We start from the raw sequence: 13,090 nt of genomic DNA on the forward strand, positions 1-13,090 counted from the left end.
AAGAGCCGCAGCCTTGGAGTTGCTCTGAATCAAACGTCTAGCCATCAGACTTTGGTCCTTGTTAAAGTCTCTCAAATCCTTATGCCTGGCCTTTTCTCATGCTTCCAACACAACAATGTCAAGAACCAGGGGTTAATGTGTTGTCTAATACAGAGGGCCCCCAAAAAATGTGTATCCAGTTCAACATAAAAAATATACGCATCACATGATAGGAACAACGATGGTGTGACTATTAAGATCTTCAGAGGAAGCATAATACTTCACATTTCTGCCATAATTCATTATTATGACATTAATATCAACTACTGAAGTGTGTACATCCTCTGTACATCCCACACCTTCACAGTGCCACGGTAACATTATAATCAAAGTTGTTCACTTCATCAGTGGTTTTAATGTTACGGCTAATTGGTGTATATTGTTTCTTATGCCAGTGTATGCATTTTATAATTTTTTTTCACTTTTCTGAGTCCTGAGTTTGCCCTGTCCATGTTTTTAAAAAATATTGTTTTATTTTTCTTTCTATGTTTAATTTTCTTCCATTTCTATTGTTGTTCCTTTTTTTATGTCCATTATTTTTAATGTCACATTTTCCATTCTTTTATTTTTTACTCTCCTCCTTTATTACTTTCCGTTTTCTTACCATTTATGTCCTTTTTCTTATCTCTTGTTTCCTATTTTCTCTATTAATTTTCTTTCCATTCTTTTATTTTCCCCCTTTTGCGTCTGCTGCTCTTTCCACATTATCATTCCTCCTCTCTCTCCATTTCCTTTGCCATCTCTTTTTTTCCTTATTATGAGTCAACCATAAAGCCTAAAAAAGTAGGCAGACAGATAGCATGAAGTCTCCCCTGTATTCCAGTTTTTAACATGCCCTTATTAGCTTTCCCACATCATCTTCGTTCTGGATCATGGCCCTGTTCCCATCTTAAGGGCTTCTTCCATTACGGTAGTTTATACGAGGAGCCATTGAGGGCTGATGGTATCAGAGGGATGTAAAGAATTTCCCAGAAGTGAAATCTGAGGCAGTTTCCTTAGTAAAAGCCACAAAAGTAGGAGTAATAAAATGCATGTATTACTAGCTATTTATATAGATAATAATGACGTATATAAATAGATAGAATAATGCAACGACTAAATGTAATATAAGTCGAAGGAGCAGGAACTGTAAAATAGCAAGAAGTACATACTGTAAACTTGTGGGTAATTTATTATTTAAAAATTTAGATTCTTTATAACAAACGGAAGCTGATTATATAATAATAATAATAATAATAATAATAATAATAATAATAATAATAAATACATTTAAAAATACGTAGAGAACGTCCTCTTCGGAATTTCTCTCACTGTCACAGATTTTACACTGACATTGCTAAAGTATATCCAAGGTCCAACCTCGGTGTGTTCTTTACACATTTTAATCAGCTCTTTAAGTGCAGGAGACTGGTGCTGTTCTCAGTATTAAACAAAGTCTCTAAACCCCCACAAATCTCTATAAATAAACACAATGACACACACTTTCAGTAACACACACAGGCTATTTTTGAGAGAACAGAGTCTCGCTGGCGTGATAAGCGCCGGGATTCTGTATCCTTCAACAGGTGGATGTGTGTGTGTGTGTGTGTGTGTGTGGCGTGTGAAAGAGAGAGTATGTGAACAAAAGAAAAGCAAAAGTAAAAGAGAAAGTGGAAGATTAACTCCTTGATAAGCCACTTATAGAGCAGAATCCCAAAACCTATTATCTGTTGCAAAATTACATCCGACCAACCGTTTTCAGAAATTCAATACAGTAAAAAGCAGACTTTCTCTAATAATAAAGCCCTATTTTTACAGTACTTCTTGTTCCCTTGAGACACGAAAAGGCAGAAGCAGTTCATTAGCTTCCCACAAATCCCCAAGAAACAAAGATGACCTACTTAGAAATAAAGCAAAAGCAAAAAAATAAATAAAAATACAGCACTGTACCCTAAAAAGGGCCTTCATATGGGGTTGTGCTCCGTGCCAAAACCTTGAATGCACCCGAAATGCATATCTCACAGGGATATCTCAGTGCTCACTAAAACCTACAGGATTATTACTCCTCGTCCTGTCTTTTTTTCTTTCTTTTTTTTTTTTTTTTAGCCTGAGGAGACTTTTTGTCAAAGCGGGAAGACACGTACATTTTCTCATCATAACCAAGAGGAATGAGTGTCTGAAGCTCAGGCAACTTGTAACGTGACAGACACTGTCTTAGGAAATGCCAATTTGAATCTGCTTGCAGTCACTTGTATAAATAAGGGTGTGTAAAAATAGTTATAATGCCAAGTCCAAGGAAGATTCTCAGAGAATCCGTGCCATAATTAATGTGTGTGTGTGTATAGGGGTATGTTTTTATATCATGACGAGGACCATAGACAAGACACTGCTCGGGGCCCCAGGGCTGTAGAGGGGCCCGGAGGCATGATAGATTTATTTATTACTATCTGAAGTAACCGCTGTTGCTAGGAAAAGAGTGTGTAAAAATAGTTCAAAGGTAATATTAATAATATTAATTGATATCAATATTTCATGTCTGTCTGTAGCGCCACGGTTTCAAAACCTATGAGACAAACTGGTTTCCCGTAGGGTGAATAAACATTCATTCATCTGTTCATTCATCTTTGAAGGTTCAGTTTTTAAGCCCATGTATAGCATGTAGGATCATGGGATATATCCAGTCCTCCGAAGCGTAAAAAATGCACTAGAAGCGGTTTCCTTGCGTTCGTTGGGATTTGAACGCCAAGAAAAAGCTGCATGCAAGGTTTTTTATTAAGCCGTATAAACGCGCAGCCAGACAAACGCACGTCACCAAAGCCCGTGTGAACACTCTCATTGACTCCGATGTGTAGAAAACACTCTGCGCTTGATCCGCGCTTACCGGATGCTACGAACGCAAGAAAAACGCTCGATTTTAACGCCCGTGTGAACAAGGCCTTATACTATACTACTCTTGTACATACAAACAAAACGTTTTCTGAGACTCGTTTCGGGTCGTCCAATGTATACTGGCGTCCATTGCACAGTCTTTTATATTTTTATAATAAAAGTAGAACTTTTATTTCTACAGATTTATAAGATAATGTTTATGAATGCTGGTTCCAGAGGCCCCATACAGATTTTAGATTTTTTACTATTGTCTGTGGTTTTATTAAACTGATTTCCAAGTTGCATCATAAATAAAAAATAAATTTTTTTAAAGGAGATTAATAATCTAAAATATTTTGGTTATTGAGATTAAGGTTAAAGTGTGTTCATGGTATTAATTAGTGTAATTAGCCAACTGGTCCTCACAATGATATTAAACAAGAATGTGTGTATAAGTGTATTAAGTACCAAGCAATTGATGCTGGCAAAGCATGCAAATTCCACCGTGTGTGTTTCTCATCGTACACTCACCTGACCCAAATCCAGCGTGACGTTTATCTGGTTGTACACCAGCCCCCTGGAGAGAGGCGGGCTCTGCCACCAGCGCTCTGTGCCATCGATGGCGTTGCTCACTGGGTGGGCTTTCTCAGGGTTATTGGCATTGCAGTGGTCACAGTACTGCCCCTGAAATAAACACATAAATTAAAGACTCAGAGTCGCATTTTTCAAAAAAAAAAAAAAACAGTTCTTCACTCCTTGCTAACTTTGTAAAAAAGTCTATGTATGGGTTTCCACAAAGGGACCACCAAACCACTTTTTTTATTTACAATATCTGGCCAAGAAAAAAAAAATCTCACACAATAAAACTTCATTTAAATGCCCTAAGAGCACAATGTGGTGTCCAGAGCGTGTGTGAAAATGACTTCTCATGCTCCTGTCGGAGAAATTAAAGTCAAAAGTTATGTTTTGTGTGTGTGTGTGTGTGTGAGAGACACCACTGCTTTTTGTTGACACTTATAACTATGAGAAGATCGTCCTGTTTCAAGGCTAAAACTATGTTTTGTCTGAACCTTGAGCTTAAAAGTGAAGGAAATGGTCATGAATGATGATTCAATTATTTGTCACATGTACATTACAGTGAAATATTTTTTTCTCTTCTTATCTCAGGTAGGAAGCTGGGGTCAGAGCGCCAGGTCAGCCAGGATATTCGGAATTTAAGGGCTCAACAGTGGCAACTTGGTAGCGCTGGGGCTTGAACCCACAACCTTTCGATCAGCAACCCAGAGCGTTAATCATTTGAGCCGACCACTGCCCCATATTAGCTCGCTAGCTAACTTTAAGATATCATAAATAGTTTCGTAAAGGCGAGCCAAGCACGAGGATTGTAGAGCAGGAAAAGTAAGGACCAAGAGAGAGAGAGTGAGAGAGAGAAAGTAATCTGAGGGAGTTTTTTCTCATCAAAGAGAATTGTTCATTAAAAGTAAACCTATTAAAAATGTATACAATTGATAAAGTTTTATTTTTTAAAGCTGTTTTGTGACAGCATACAAATTATAAAAAGGGCTACACATAGTAAATTGAACTGAACAATAAAAAAAACAAACATTTTAAATACAGTCCCCTTCATATGAACATTCGAGTTATGAACTTTCGAAGATACGAACATGTGTTCGCGCATGATCAACTGCAGAAGTTAGATCACATGTCCTGCGTAAACCGTCATGTGCATGTAGCGTGCATCCCAGGTCGTCCAGAAGCAAGTGTAAAAGCTGGTACTGCTAAGAAGCACAGAGCAATACCGATGGAGACAAAATTGAAAATAATTGAAAGAATGGAGCAAGGTGAAAAAATGGCAGACTGCTCGTTCTTTTAACATGAATCGTTAAACCATCTGCATGATTCAAAAGAACACTGTACTGTGTACTGTATACTATGCTAGTATCCTTGTACCTAGACAATGTTTGTCAGACTTACGAACAAATTGGACTTATGAACGAAATTGGAGTCTCAAAACGGAAATCGTTTGTAGGTTGGAGACTTACTGTCTGTCATGCCTCTGTTTTCCTTAAGTATTAAATTGCAAGCAGATTTCACCCAATTAACCTACTTAAGATCAAGGGAAAACTTAATTAATTCACTTATTGATGTACATAGTTTTGAGTATTTGGGTCACAAAGAGCACCAATTTGTTAAGCAAAGGAAACTGTGTGTTTAAGCAAAGAAGTCAGTGACCTGCGGAATATTTCTCTCTTTCTCTGCACAAAAAAAAATATTTCTAAGGCATTTAAACTATCTTAAATAAAGGCAAATTTATCTAATATTTCATAATATCAGTTAAATTTAAAGGTGATGAAAAAAACAAACATTTATTCAAAACTAATAGATGAAAATGTTTTATTCTATTGGCAGATCATTTATACGCAAAATTTGCAAGATTGGTGTGAGTCTATGTGTGTGAGAGAGAGATGTGTGTGCACATATTTTCACTACCAGTCTTGGCTGGCTAAGTGTTAATGTTGCCTCATGTCTGAATAATGTTTTATTCGAACATCTAAAAATGTCTTGCAAACTTCAAGGCCTATTTTCTTAAATCGAATTTTAATGGCGGACAACAATCTCATTTAGTATTTTCCTTTTTTTTATAATAATAAGTAAAATTTATGTGTGCCACTGAACATGATTTGTACCAGGCGTGTTCGAGTCAAACCGGGACTTTTGATTGTGCAGAATAACAGAACACAGTTATAAGAATAAAAACTCCCTTTATTACTCTATATAATCCCCTGTTACACTAATGCACTTATCCCAGTGTTTCACTAGTGCTTGGATACCATAGAAAATGGAAAGAATTTCTCAGTATGCCATAGTCATGATCAGACAGCCTGCTTCATGTCTGAAACACAGGCCTCCCAGGAACTCCTTTAATGGCCCATACATGTGGAAATGGCTTGGAGCAAAGTCAGGGCTGTACAGGGGGTGTGGCTTAAAGTCCCAACCAAGTTCCTGTAACGTGCAAGGGCTGATGGGGAATGATAGTGTGTACAGTTCACATAGAGAGATGCGTCTCTTCCTCACATTGGTTAGAAGTTATTAGTCAATTTTTATGGATTAGGCATTCTACTTGCTTTACCTTATCTTCATTGACAAGAAACTTCATTACAAGTCCCAGTTTGAGTTGAACAGCCCTCATAGTTCTTTAAAGGGGACCTAGTATACAGCAAACTTTTTTTAGTCATGTGTAGACATTCAGACAGGTGTCTAATTAGAGTTCTCCTCCAATCTGACCACATATAAAAAGATCCCCTTTCCTGGCTTGTTATTCAGCTCTGCTGTTCTCTGGTGGGCGTGTCTCCGCTGTAGCTCATTTACATAAACACTGAAATGGCACGTTTGGACAAAGGGTGAAATACAGGGAACGTGAGGTATAAAAAATGCATTATCTGATGGGTATTTCAGCTGGAGCATTAACACACACACACACACACACACACACACTTTGGTGGAGCTCTGGGACCTGTGTGGACTTGTGACAGAAATATTACGATATGGGACCTTTAACCCAAGACTGTGAATGGCTAAAGAACAAGACTTCAATATGGAAAAGGGTTTAAAATTCTTTAATTTACATAATCCTGTTTTCCATGTTATCCTGCTTACATTTGTGTACTTTTATTTTACAATATAGGTAAGGCAATATTCGCAGGATGAAGTGAAAAAATATCCAACCCATAAACCCATTACATATGTTTTTTTTTTTTTAATAAAAATTTTAATTCAACCATTAATGATCTGTTGCTGCTTAGCTAGCTAGTAAAAAAAACACTAGCTATTTTCATGCCATTTTAATCGATGACAAACGTAAAGGCTTAATCTTCCGTAAACAAAATACAGCATGGGCATGTGGGTCGAAAAGCAAAAAACGAAAAAGGTAAGCACCCTAGCTGGACATGATAAAACAAGTTTAAAAGCTATATTTGGCAAACCTACATTCTCTCTGTGAATGTACTGATGATGGATTGGTGATCGATGAGGTTACCCCTCCAGAGGAATCAGACCGACTATAAACAAACCGATATCTAAATAGTCAGTCTGTTGGATTAGAAACTCTAGTTTGACAGAAAGTTAAAAATCCCCATAAAACTTGAAAAGAATATCTGTTTATTGAAGATGTTGTGTACACCGGTTAATCACTTTATCCTGGTCAGGGTTACAGCAGTTGTATATAGAGCCTATTCTAGGTATCACTGGGCATGAGTTGGGAATACACCCTGGATTTGGACACTGGTCCAGTACATGGCACCACCCACACATTCAGATTTCCATTCACACAGTCATACACACCCAGGGCAATACTTTAACTAAGAGGACACACAGATGTTAGCTGATATTATATCAGTGCATGATAACTAATTACTGATTAGCTTATTGCATTGATGGGGGAAATGAAACATGAAAACATGCCGGACAGGGGGTTCCCCAGGACCAGACTAACACATGCAGGATGCCTCGTTAGTGTTTATTACTTAATCCTCATTAGTATAATATTTCCATAGCTATTTAACATTTTCTAGTTTAGTGATCCGATGCAGCCATGACTGGGGTCGGAAGTTAAAAAGTTGAGCAGCCATGACTAGGGCTGCACGATATATCGGAAAATTATCATTATCGCCATAATGGTATACGCGATATCTGTATCGCAAAGAGTTGCGATAAATGAAATTTAATTTATGTGCCAAACATTTGTGTGTCCAAATTTGACCAATCAGATGGGCCATTACTATCTTTATACCCGCTTATATCTTTATACTTATATCTTTATACCCAACAGTATTTTCTTATTTAATTTTTGTTTAATAATATTTATTTTTTTAAAACATGCAAGCCAAACGAAATATTTTGTTTAAAAGATGCTCTTGTTTTAAGACACTCTTGATGAGTGTACGGTTACACGGAAATAAAAAGTAATGTTTGAAAGTAATTCAATTTGTGTTGGCAGGTCTATGGTAACAGCAAACCAGAAATCAGAATATTTGCTGAAGGTTTTAAGTCATTCATAGTGTTTTGAAGTCTAAATATTTGCAACTTCCTTGACATATAGTTTTTTTTTTTTAGCCTGAATTAGATTTAATTACATCAGATGAATATCTATTACCTGTTTTTTTTTGTATTATCATTACATATGTAATGGTTTTTAAAGAATAGCCAAGAATAATAATAATAAATGCATTTCTCTAGGGAAATATTATATCGCAAGAAATATTGTTATCGCTATATTCAACAACAATATTGCATATCGCATATTTTCCTAATATCGTGCAGCCCTCGCCATGACCCAAAGTCCTGAAAAGTGTTTATTTTGCACACACCCTTTCTACACAATCAGCAATGACCAAATTTGATGCCCGTAAGAAATAATGCATAGATTTATATTTATATTTGATTATATTACATATATTACACTTCTACAAAGTGGAGAAAGTGGTGGCATGTTTTAGGAGATGAGAGGAAACAAGAGAACACAGAGGAAAACCCAGGTGGAAACAATAACGGCATGCACCGTAAAACTCCACACAGACAGGAACCCAAGAACCTCACTCACTCACGCATTGTCTTTACCGCTTTATCTCGTATACATTCAGTATAGAGTCGCCAGGCTATAGGCTCCAGGCCTCCACGTGGTACATTCTGGACTGGGTGCCAATCCATCACACGCTCATTCACACACTATGGAAAAGTATGCTAAACTTTGGACTGTGGGAGGAAACCGAAGTATGAGGAGGAAACCCATCAAGTACAGAGAGGACATGCAAACTCCATGCACAAAAAGGTGGGAATCGAACCCTCAGTGACAGTGATAACCAATAAGCCACCATGCAGTCCTGTAATTTATAATAAAAAAAAAGAATGATAACAATAATAATAATAATTATTATTATTATAGTTAAAAAAGTTCCAGTAATGAAAGTCCAGCAGTGATTCCTGGTGCACTTCACATCATCAGAGTCCGGAACAGCGCGAGACACCCGCGCGCGCGCGCATGTTTGAGTGTTACCTGTATAGTATGGCTGGTTAATCCCACCGTCGGACCCCCGACCAGTTTGCAGTAGAGGTCCGTCCTCGGGTTGCCGTTGTCCTCCTCACCACACGTAGCCGTGGCGGAGATGGTCGAGCCCTCGGCCAGGTTAAAGTACGGCGGCGTCAGGCTGAACCCGCCCGGGACGGCGGTGGTGCCCGAGACTCGCGCTCCCGCTCCGAAAAGCACGCAGATCAGACACGGGACGAGCGCGCGCGCGGCGGCGGAGTGGAACGCTGTGCTCCTGCACGGTGCCGTCATCATCATCATCCTCATCACCATCATCATTATTATTATCATTATTGTCATTATTAATATTATGATTATTAGTATTATTATTCTCCGTGTGCCTGTGGAACTGCCGCGGGGATCCGCTCATATCCCACCCATGAGAGCCGGCCTCTAAACTCACTCCCGGACTCGCGTGAACTTTCACGATCTCAGAGTTCGCTGCACTTTGCTGCTGGGAAGAGAGGCTTCCCTCCCTTCCCCCTCCCCGCCCCCCGACGGCCGTGCGCGTGCACGCGCGCTTCCTCTTCGCCGCGCGCGCGGTCGCACGTGCGAGCGGGCGCGCGCGCGTTTACGGCTTTAGCGCGAAACCAGGCAGCTACTGTATACACGAGGAGAACACTGTCCGTTAGAACTGCACAAAAAGTTCTCATAAGAAATATAAAAAACGAACAAATAAAAACCAACTCGAAATGTACATTATATAAACTATATATAAATAAATAAATAAAATGTTTTTATTTTTTCCATTTTATTATTTAATTTTATTTAGTCTTTATTGTTCTTGTTCATTTTAGTGTTAATAAATGAACAAGACAATGCGAAGGCGACACAGTGCCGTAGTGTTATCCTTGTCGCCCTGCACCTCCAGGGTCCATCTCCTCGGGTCTGTGTGTGTGTACAGTAGTTTGCATGTTCTCCCCGTGCTTGGTGGGTTTCCTCGGGGTACTCCAGTTTCCTCCCACAGTCCAAAAATATGCAGATTAGGCATAACTAGTGTTCCCAAATTTCTCGTAGTGTGTGTGTATATGTGTGTGCTTTGTGATGGATTGGCATCTCGTCCACTAAATCTCCTGGGATAGGCTTCAGACCCTTCGTGACCCTGTATACAGGATAAAGGTGTGTAGACAATGGTTATGTAAATTATTATTATTATTATTATTATTATTATTATTATTATTATTATTATTATTATACTGTGTATAATAATAATCATCATAATAATAATTTATCCTGTACAGGGTTACAGAGGCCCTGTAGCCTATCCTTGGCACAAGGTGAGATACACCCTGGACAAGGTGCCAATTAACCACAGGGCACACGCATAATGGACAATCTGGAAATAACCTAAAAACCAGAGTACTTGGATAAAACCCACTAAGCATTGGGGACAATGTGCAAACTCCACACACACACACGCGCGCACACCCAAGGTGGAAAAAAATCTAAGTTTATGCTTTAATTTATGAAAACATCAACAACAGCTTACAACATCATGTCAGTCTTGTAGTGTGGTGCTGAAACATGTGGATATCACCAACCGAGTCTAGATTTTCCTCAACGCCTACCTTAGAAGGATCTTTCAGCTCTGCTGAGCATATTCCATCAGCAACCAACCAGAACACAGCATGAAAGGAGATTCTCAAGCAACAGAAAAGACAGATTAGTCGCATCTTTCCTATAAGCCAGCATCAAACACCACCAGGAAAGATGAAAAGAGGTTGACCTTGGCACCTTGACACAAGAAGTCCTGGGGACAGAGACTCTTGGTGGACCCCCTGTTGGTAGGCTACACTTCAGAGTAAGAAAAAAGTGTAAGTTTTACGGAAGACTTCTAACGGTATTAAAGTGGTGATTGATACTGGAAGTTGATATTGGATCTTTTTGAGCTGGGCAAAATGTTTAAAATGGGTTATACCAGTCCAGAAGATCATTTTCACACCTTACCTGCTGGGAGATTCCCATCTGTGAAAATGTGCCTAGGAGGGAGTTTCCAAGACTTCTTTTGCTCCACAATGAAATAAACCTATACAGCACATTGGGACCAAGGTTCTTATTATAACCTTATACAACTTCCATCCTTTTATGCAATTTAAATTGGCAATTTTGCTTTCTTCGCTCATGCTTTTGAGCATTTAATACAGGTGCTTATCCTTTCCACTGGTAAAGTTGCAAAACACTGGGTTCAAATTTCCCTTTGTGTCATAAAAATTAATGTATTACATTTGTAGGATTGCTTGCTAAATACAGTAACTAACTAATTCATGTGTTTCTTTTTTTTTTTTTTAAAGCACTAGCTATAAACCGTCTTCGGCATGCTTCCATGACATTCATTCGTAAGTAGTTTTATTCCGTGATCTTAAGTGCATTATGATCAAAATCATGTTGGACCTAAAACCATTCTAAGGAAAACTGAACATGAGGTGGAAATACATCCTGGATTCCTGCCAGTCCTTGCACACACTGATTCATACCTTGCAGCATTAACACATATCAAACTGGAGGAAACGCAGGCATGGTGAGAACATGAGAAGGTTTTCAAAAGTTCCCTATGTTCATGACAGATAACTTCAGCTGTCTTCCAAAACTACTGCAAATTTATAACTAGAGCTAGAGCTAGGTTTGGATTTTCTAAGGTATATTTTGATTAATTGATCTTTAATCATTTTGATGGTGCTTAAGAGAACCAAAACAATAATCTTAATACATCTTAACAGTATGTGTGAGGATATACAGTATAAGGTGGAGAATACTTATCAGTTCTACAACCAAAAAAAAAAGGTAAACGGTCTATAACTGAATGCTAGGAAACCCAAAATTTCAATTTATTCCATACATCAATCCATCCACACATCTATCATTATTCTATCCATCAATCTATCCATCAATTATCCATCTGCATATGTGCCATCCATACATTAATCTACTCATCCATCAATCTATCCAATTACCCATCTTCCACCATTCTTTACATATATAGTATTTCCATAAGCTTCTTAAACCAGTTGTCCATCCATCCATCCATCCATCCATCCATCCACTTCTTAATCTATTCATTGTCCATACATTCATAATTCATCTATCTCCTTGTGTCCATTCATATGCTGCTGATCTATCCATCTGCCCATCCATCACTAAAACATCCACACATCCATTCATCCATCCATTTGTCCATGTCCATCATCTGTCTATCCATCCATTGATCCTTTATCTACTATTTCATTTATTATTCAACCATCCACTTTTGTTCACCATTAATCTATCCATCCATCTACCAATGCATCCACTATTAACACATCCATCAATTTACCAAACTTTCTATCCAGCCAGCTGCTCATTTATCTATTTATCTGTTCATACATCCATTATTCCTCCATCCTATCCATATCTATCCATTCATCCTTCTATACACTATGCACCATGCTATTTAATATTTTAAAGCTTATGTAACTACATGTACAGTACTGTTGGAGGTACTTTTTTTACTGTTGATCGTTGACCTATTAAAGATTTTCTAGAAACAAGATCCCCTCATAAATCTGTGTTTCTCTTTAAATTAACCCACATACTCTGGTAAAGAATGTGTGGCCAGGTGCTCTTGGAGTTTTAAGATCAAGTATCACTTCGAACAATACTTTTCCCCTTTTACAGTGGGTTGGGGGGGGGGGGTCAAGATGAAAAGTTGAGGATTTGGTGACATCTGTTGGAGAAGAGCTGAAAATAGAGACCTGTCAAAAAAAAACCCTAAAATCTAGGTCTTCTGCCAAAACTAATCACATCCTTGGATGAAGTATAATGAATATTTTTTTTACCAGAAATGAGAGCAGCTCACCATAAATGACACTCCCGTGATTAGATGGGATCAGATGGAGTGACCTGGTTCTGATCCATCAGAGTTACTGTACTGTACTGAACTCATGAGACTTGTAAATCTGGTAGGCTGTTAGAGGGAAATAATCAACGACAGAGTGCTGTGATGCAGACCAAAATGAAGCAAGTTTACTTTTACAACCCTTGCACATGCTAGTGTGATTTCCTGCTGTAACACACCCCCAAAAAAATAGTTCCCTAACCACTTTACGATCTTGTTGAGTGTGGATCGCATAAGGAAGCATGCCGCCC

The 13,090-nt window shown here is 38.4% G+C and overlaps 1 protein-coding gene across 3 annotated transcripts in view; it reads right to left on the bottom strand.

Moving 5' to 3' along the window:
• The window catches only part of si:ch211-241e1.3 (laminin subunit alpha-3), a 101,039-nt gene extending 91,661 nt beyond the window's left edge, over positions 1-9,378 (bottom strand). For all 3 annotated transcript variants that reach the window (XM_053493440.1, XM_053493432.1, XM_053493450.1), the window contains exons 1-2: positions 8,939-9,378; positions 3,418-3,570 (exon numbers count right to left, since the gene is read on the bottom strand). In XM_053493440.1, coding sequence (XP_053349415.1) covers positions 3,418-3,570; positions 8,939-9,268 — 483 coding nt within the window. In that variant the 5' untranslated portion in view covers positions 9,269-9,378. The remainder of the gene's footprint in view (positions 1-3,417; positions 3,571-8,938) is intronic.
• Between the last annotated feature and the right edge of the window lie 3,712 nt (positions 9,379-13,090).

This window comes from Clarias gariepinus, chromosome 1, assembly GCF_024256425.1.
Source record: "Clarias gariepinus isolate MV-2021 ecotype Netherlands chromosome 1, CGAR_prim_01v2, whole genome shotgun sequence".
In the NCBI taxonomy this organism is placed as follows: domain Eukaryota; kingdom Metazoa; phylum Chordata; class Actinopteri; order Siluriformes; family Clariidae; genus Clarias; species Clarias gariepinus.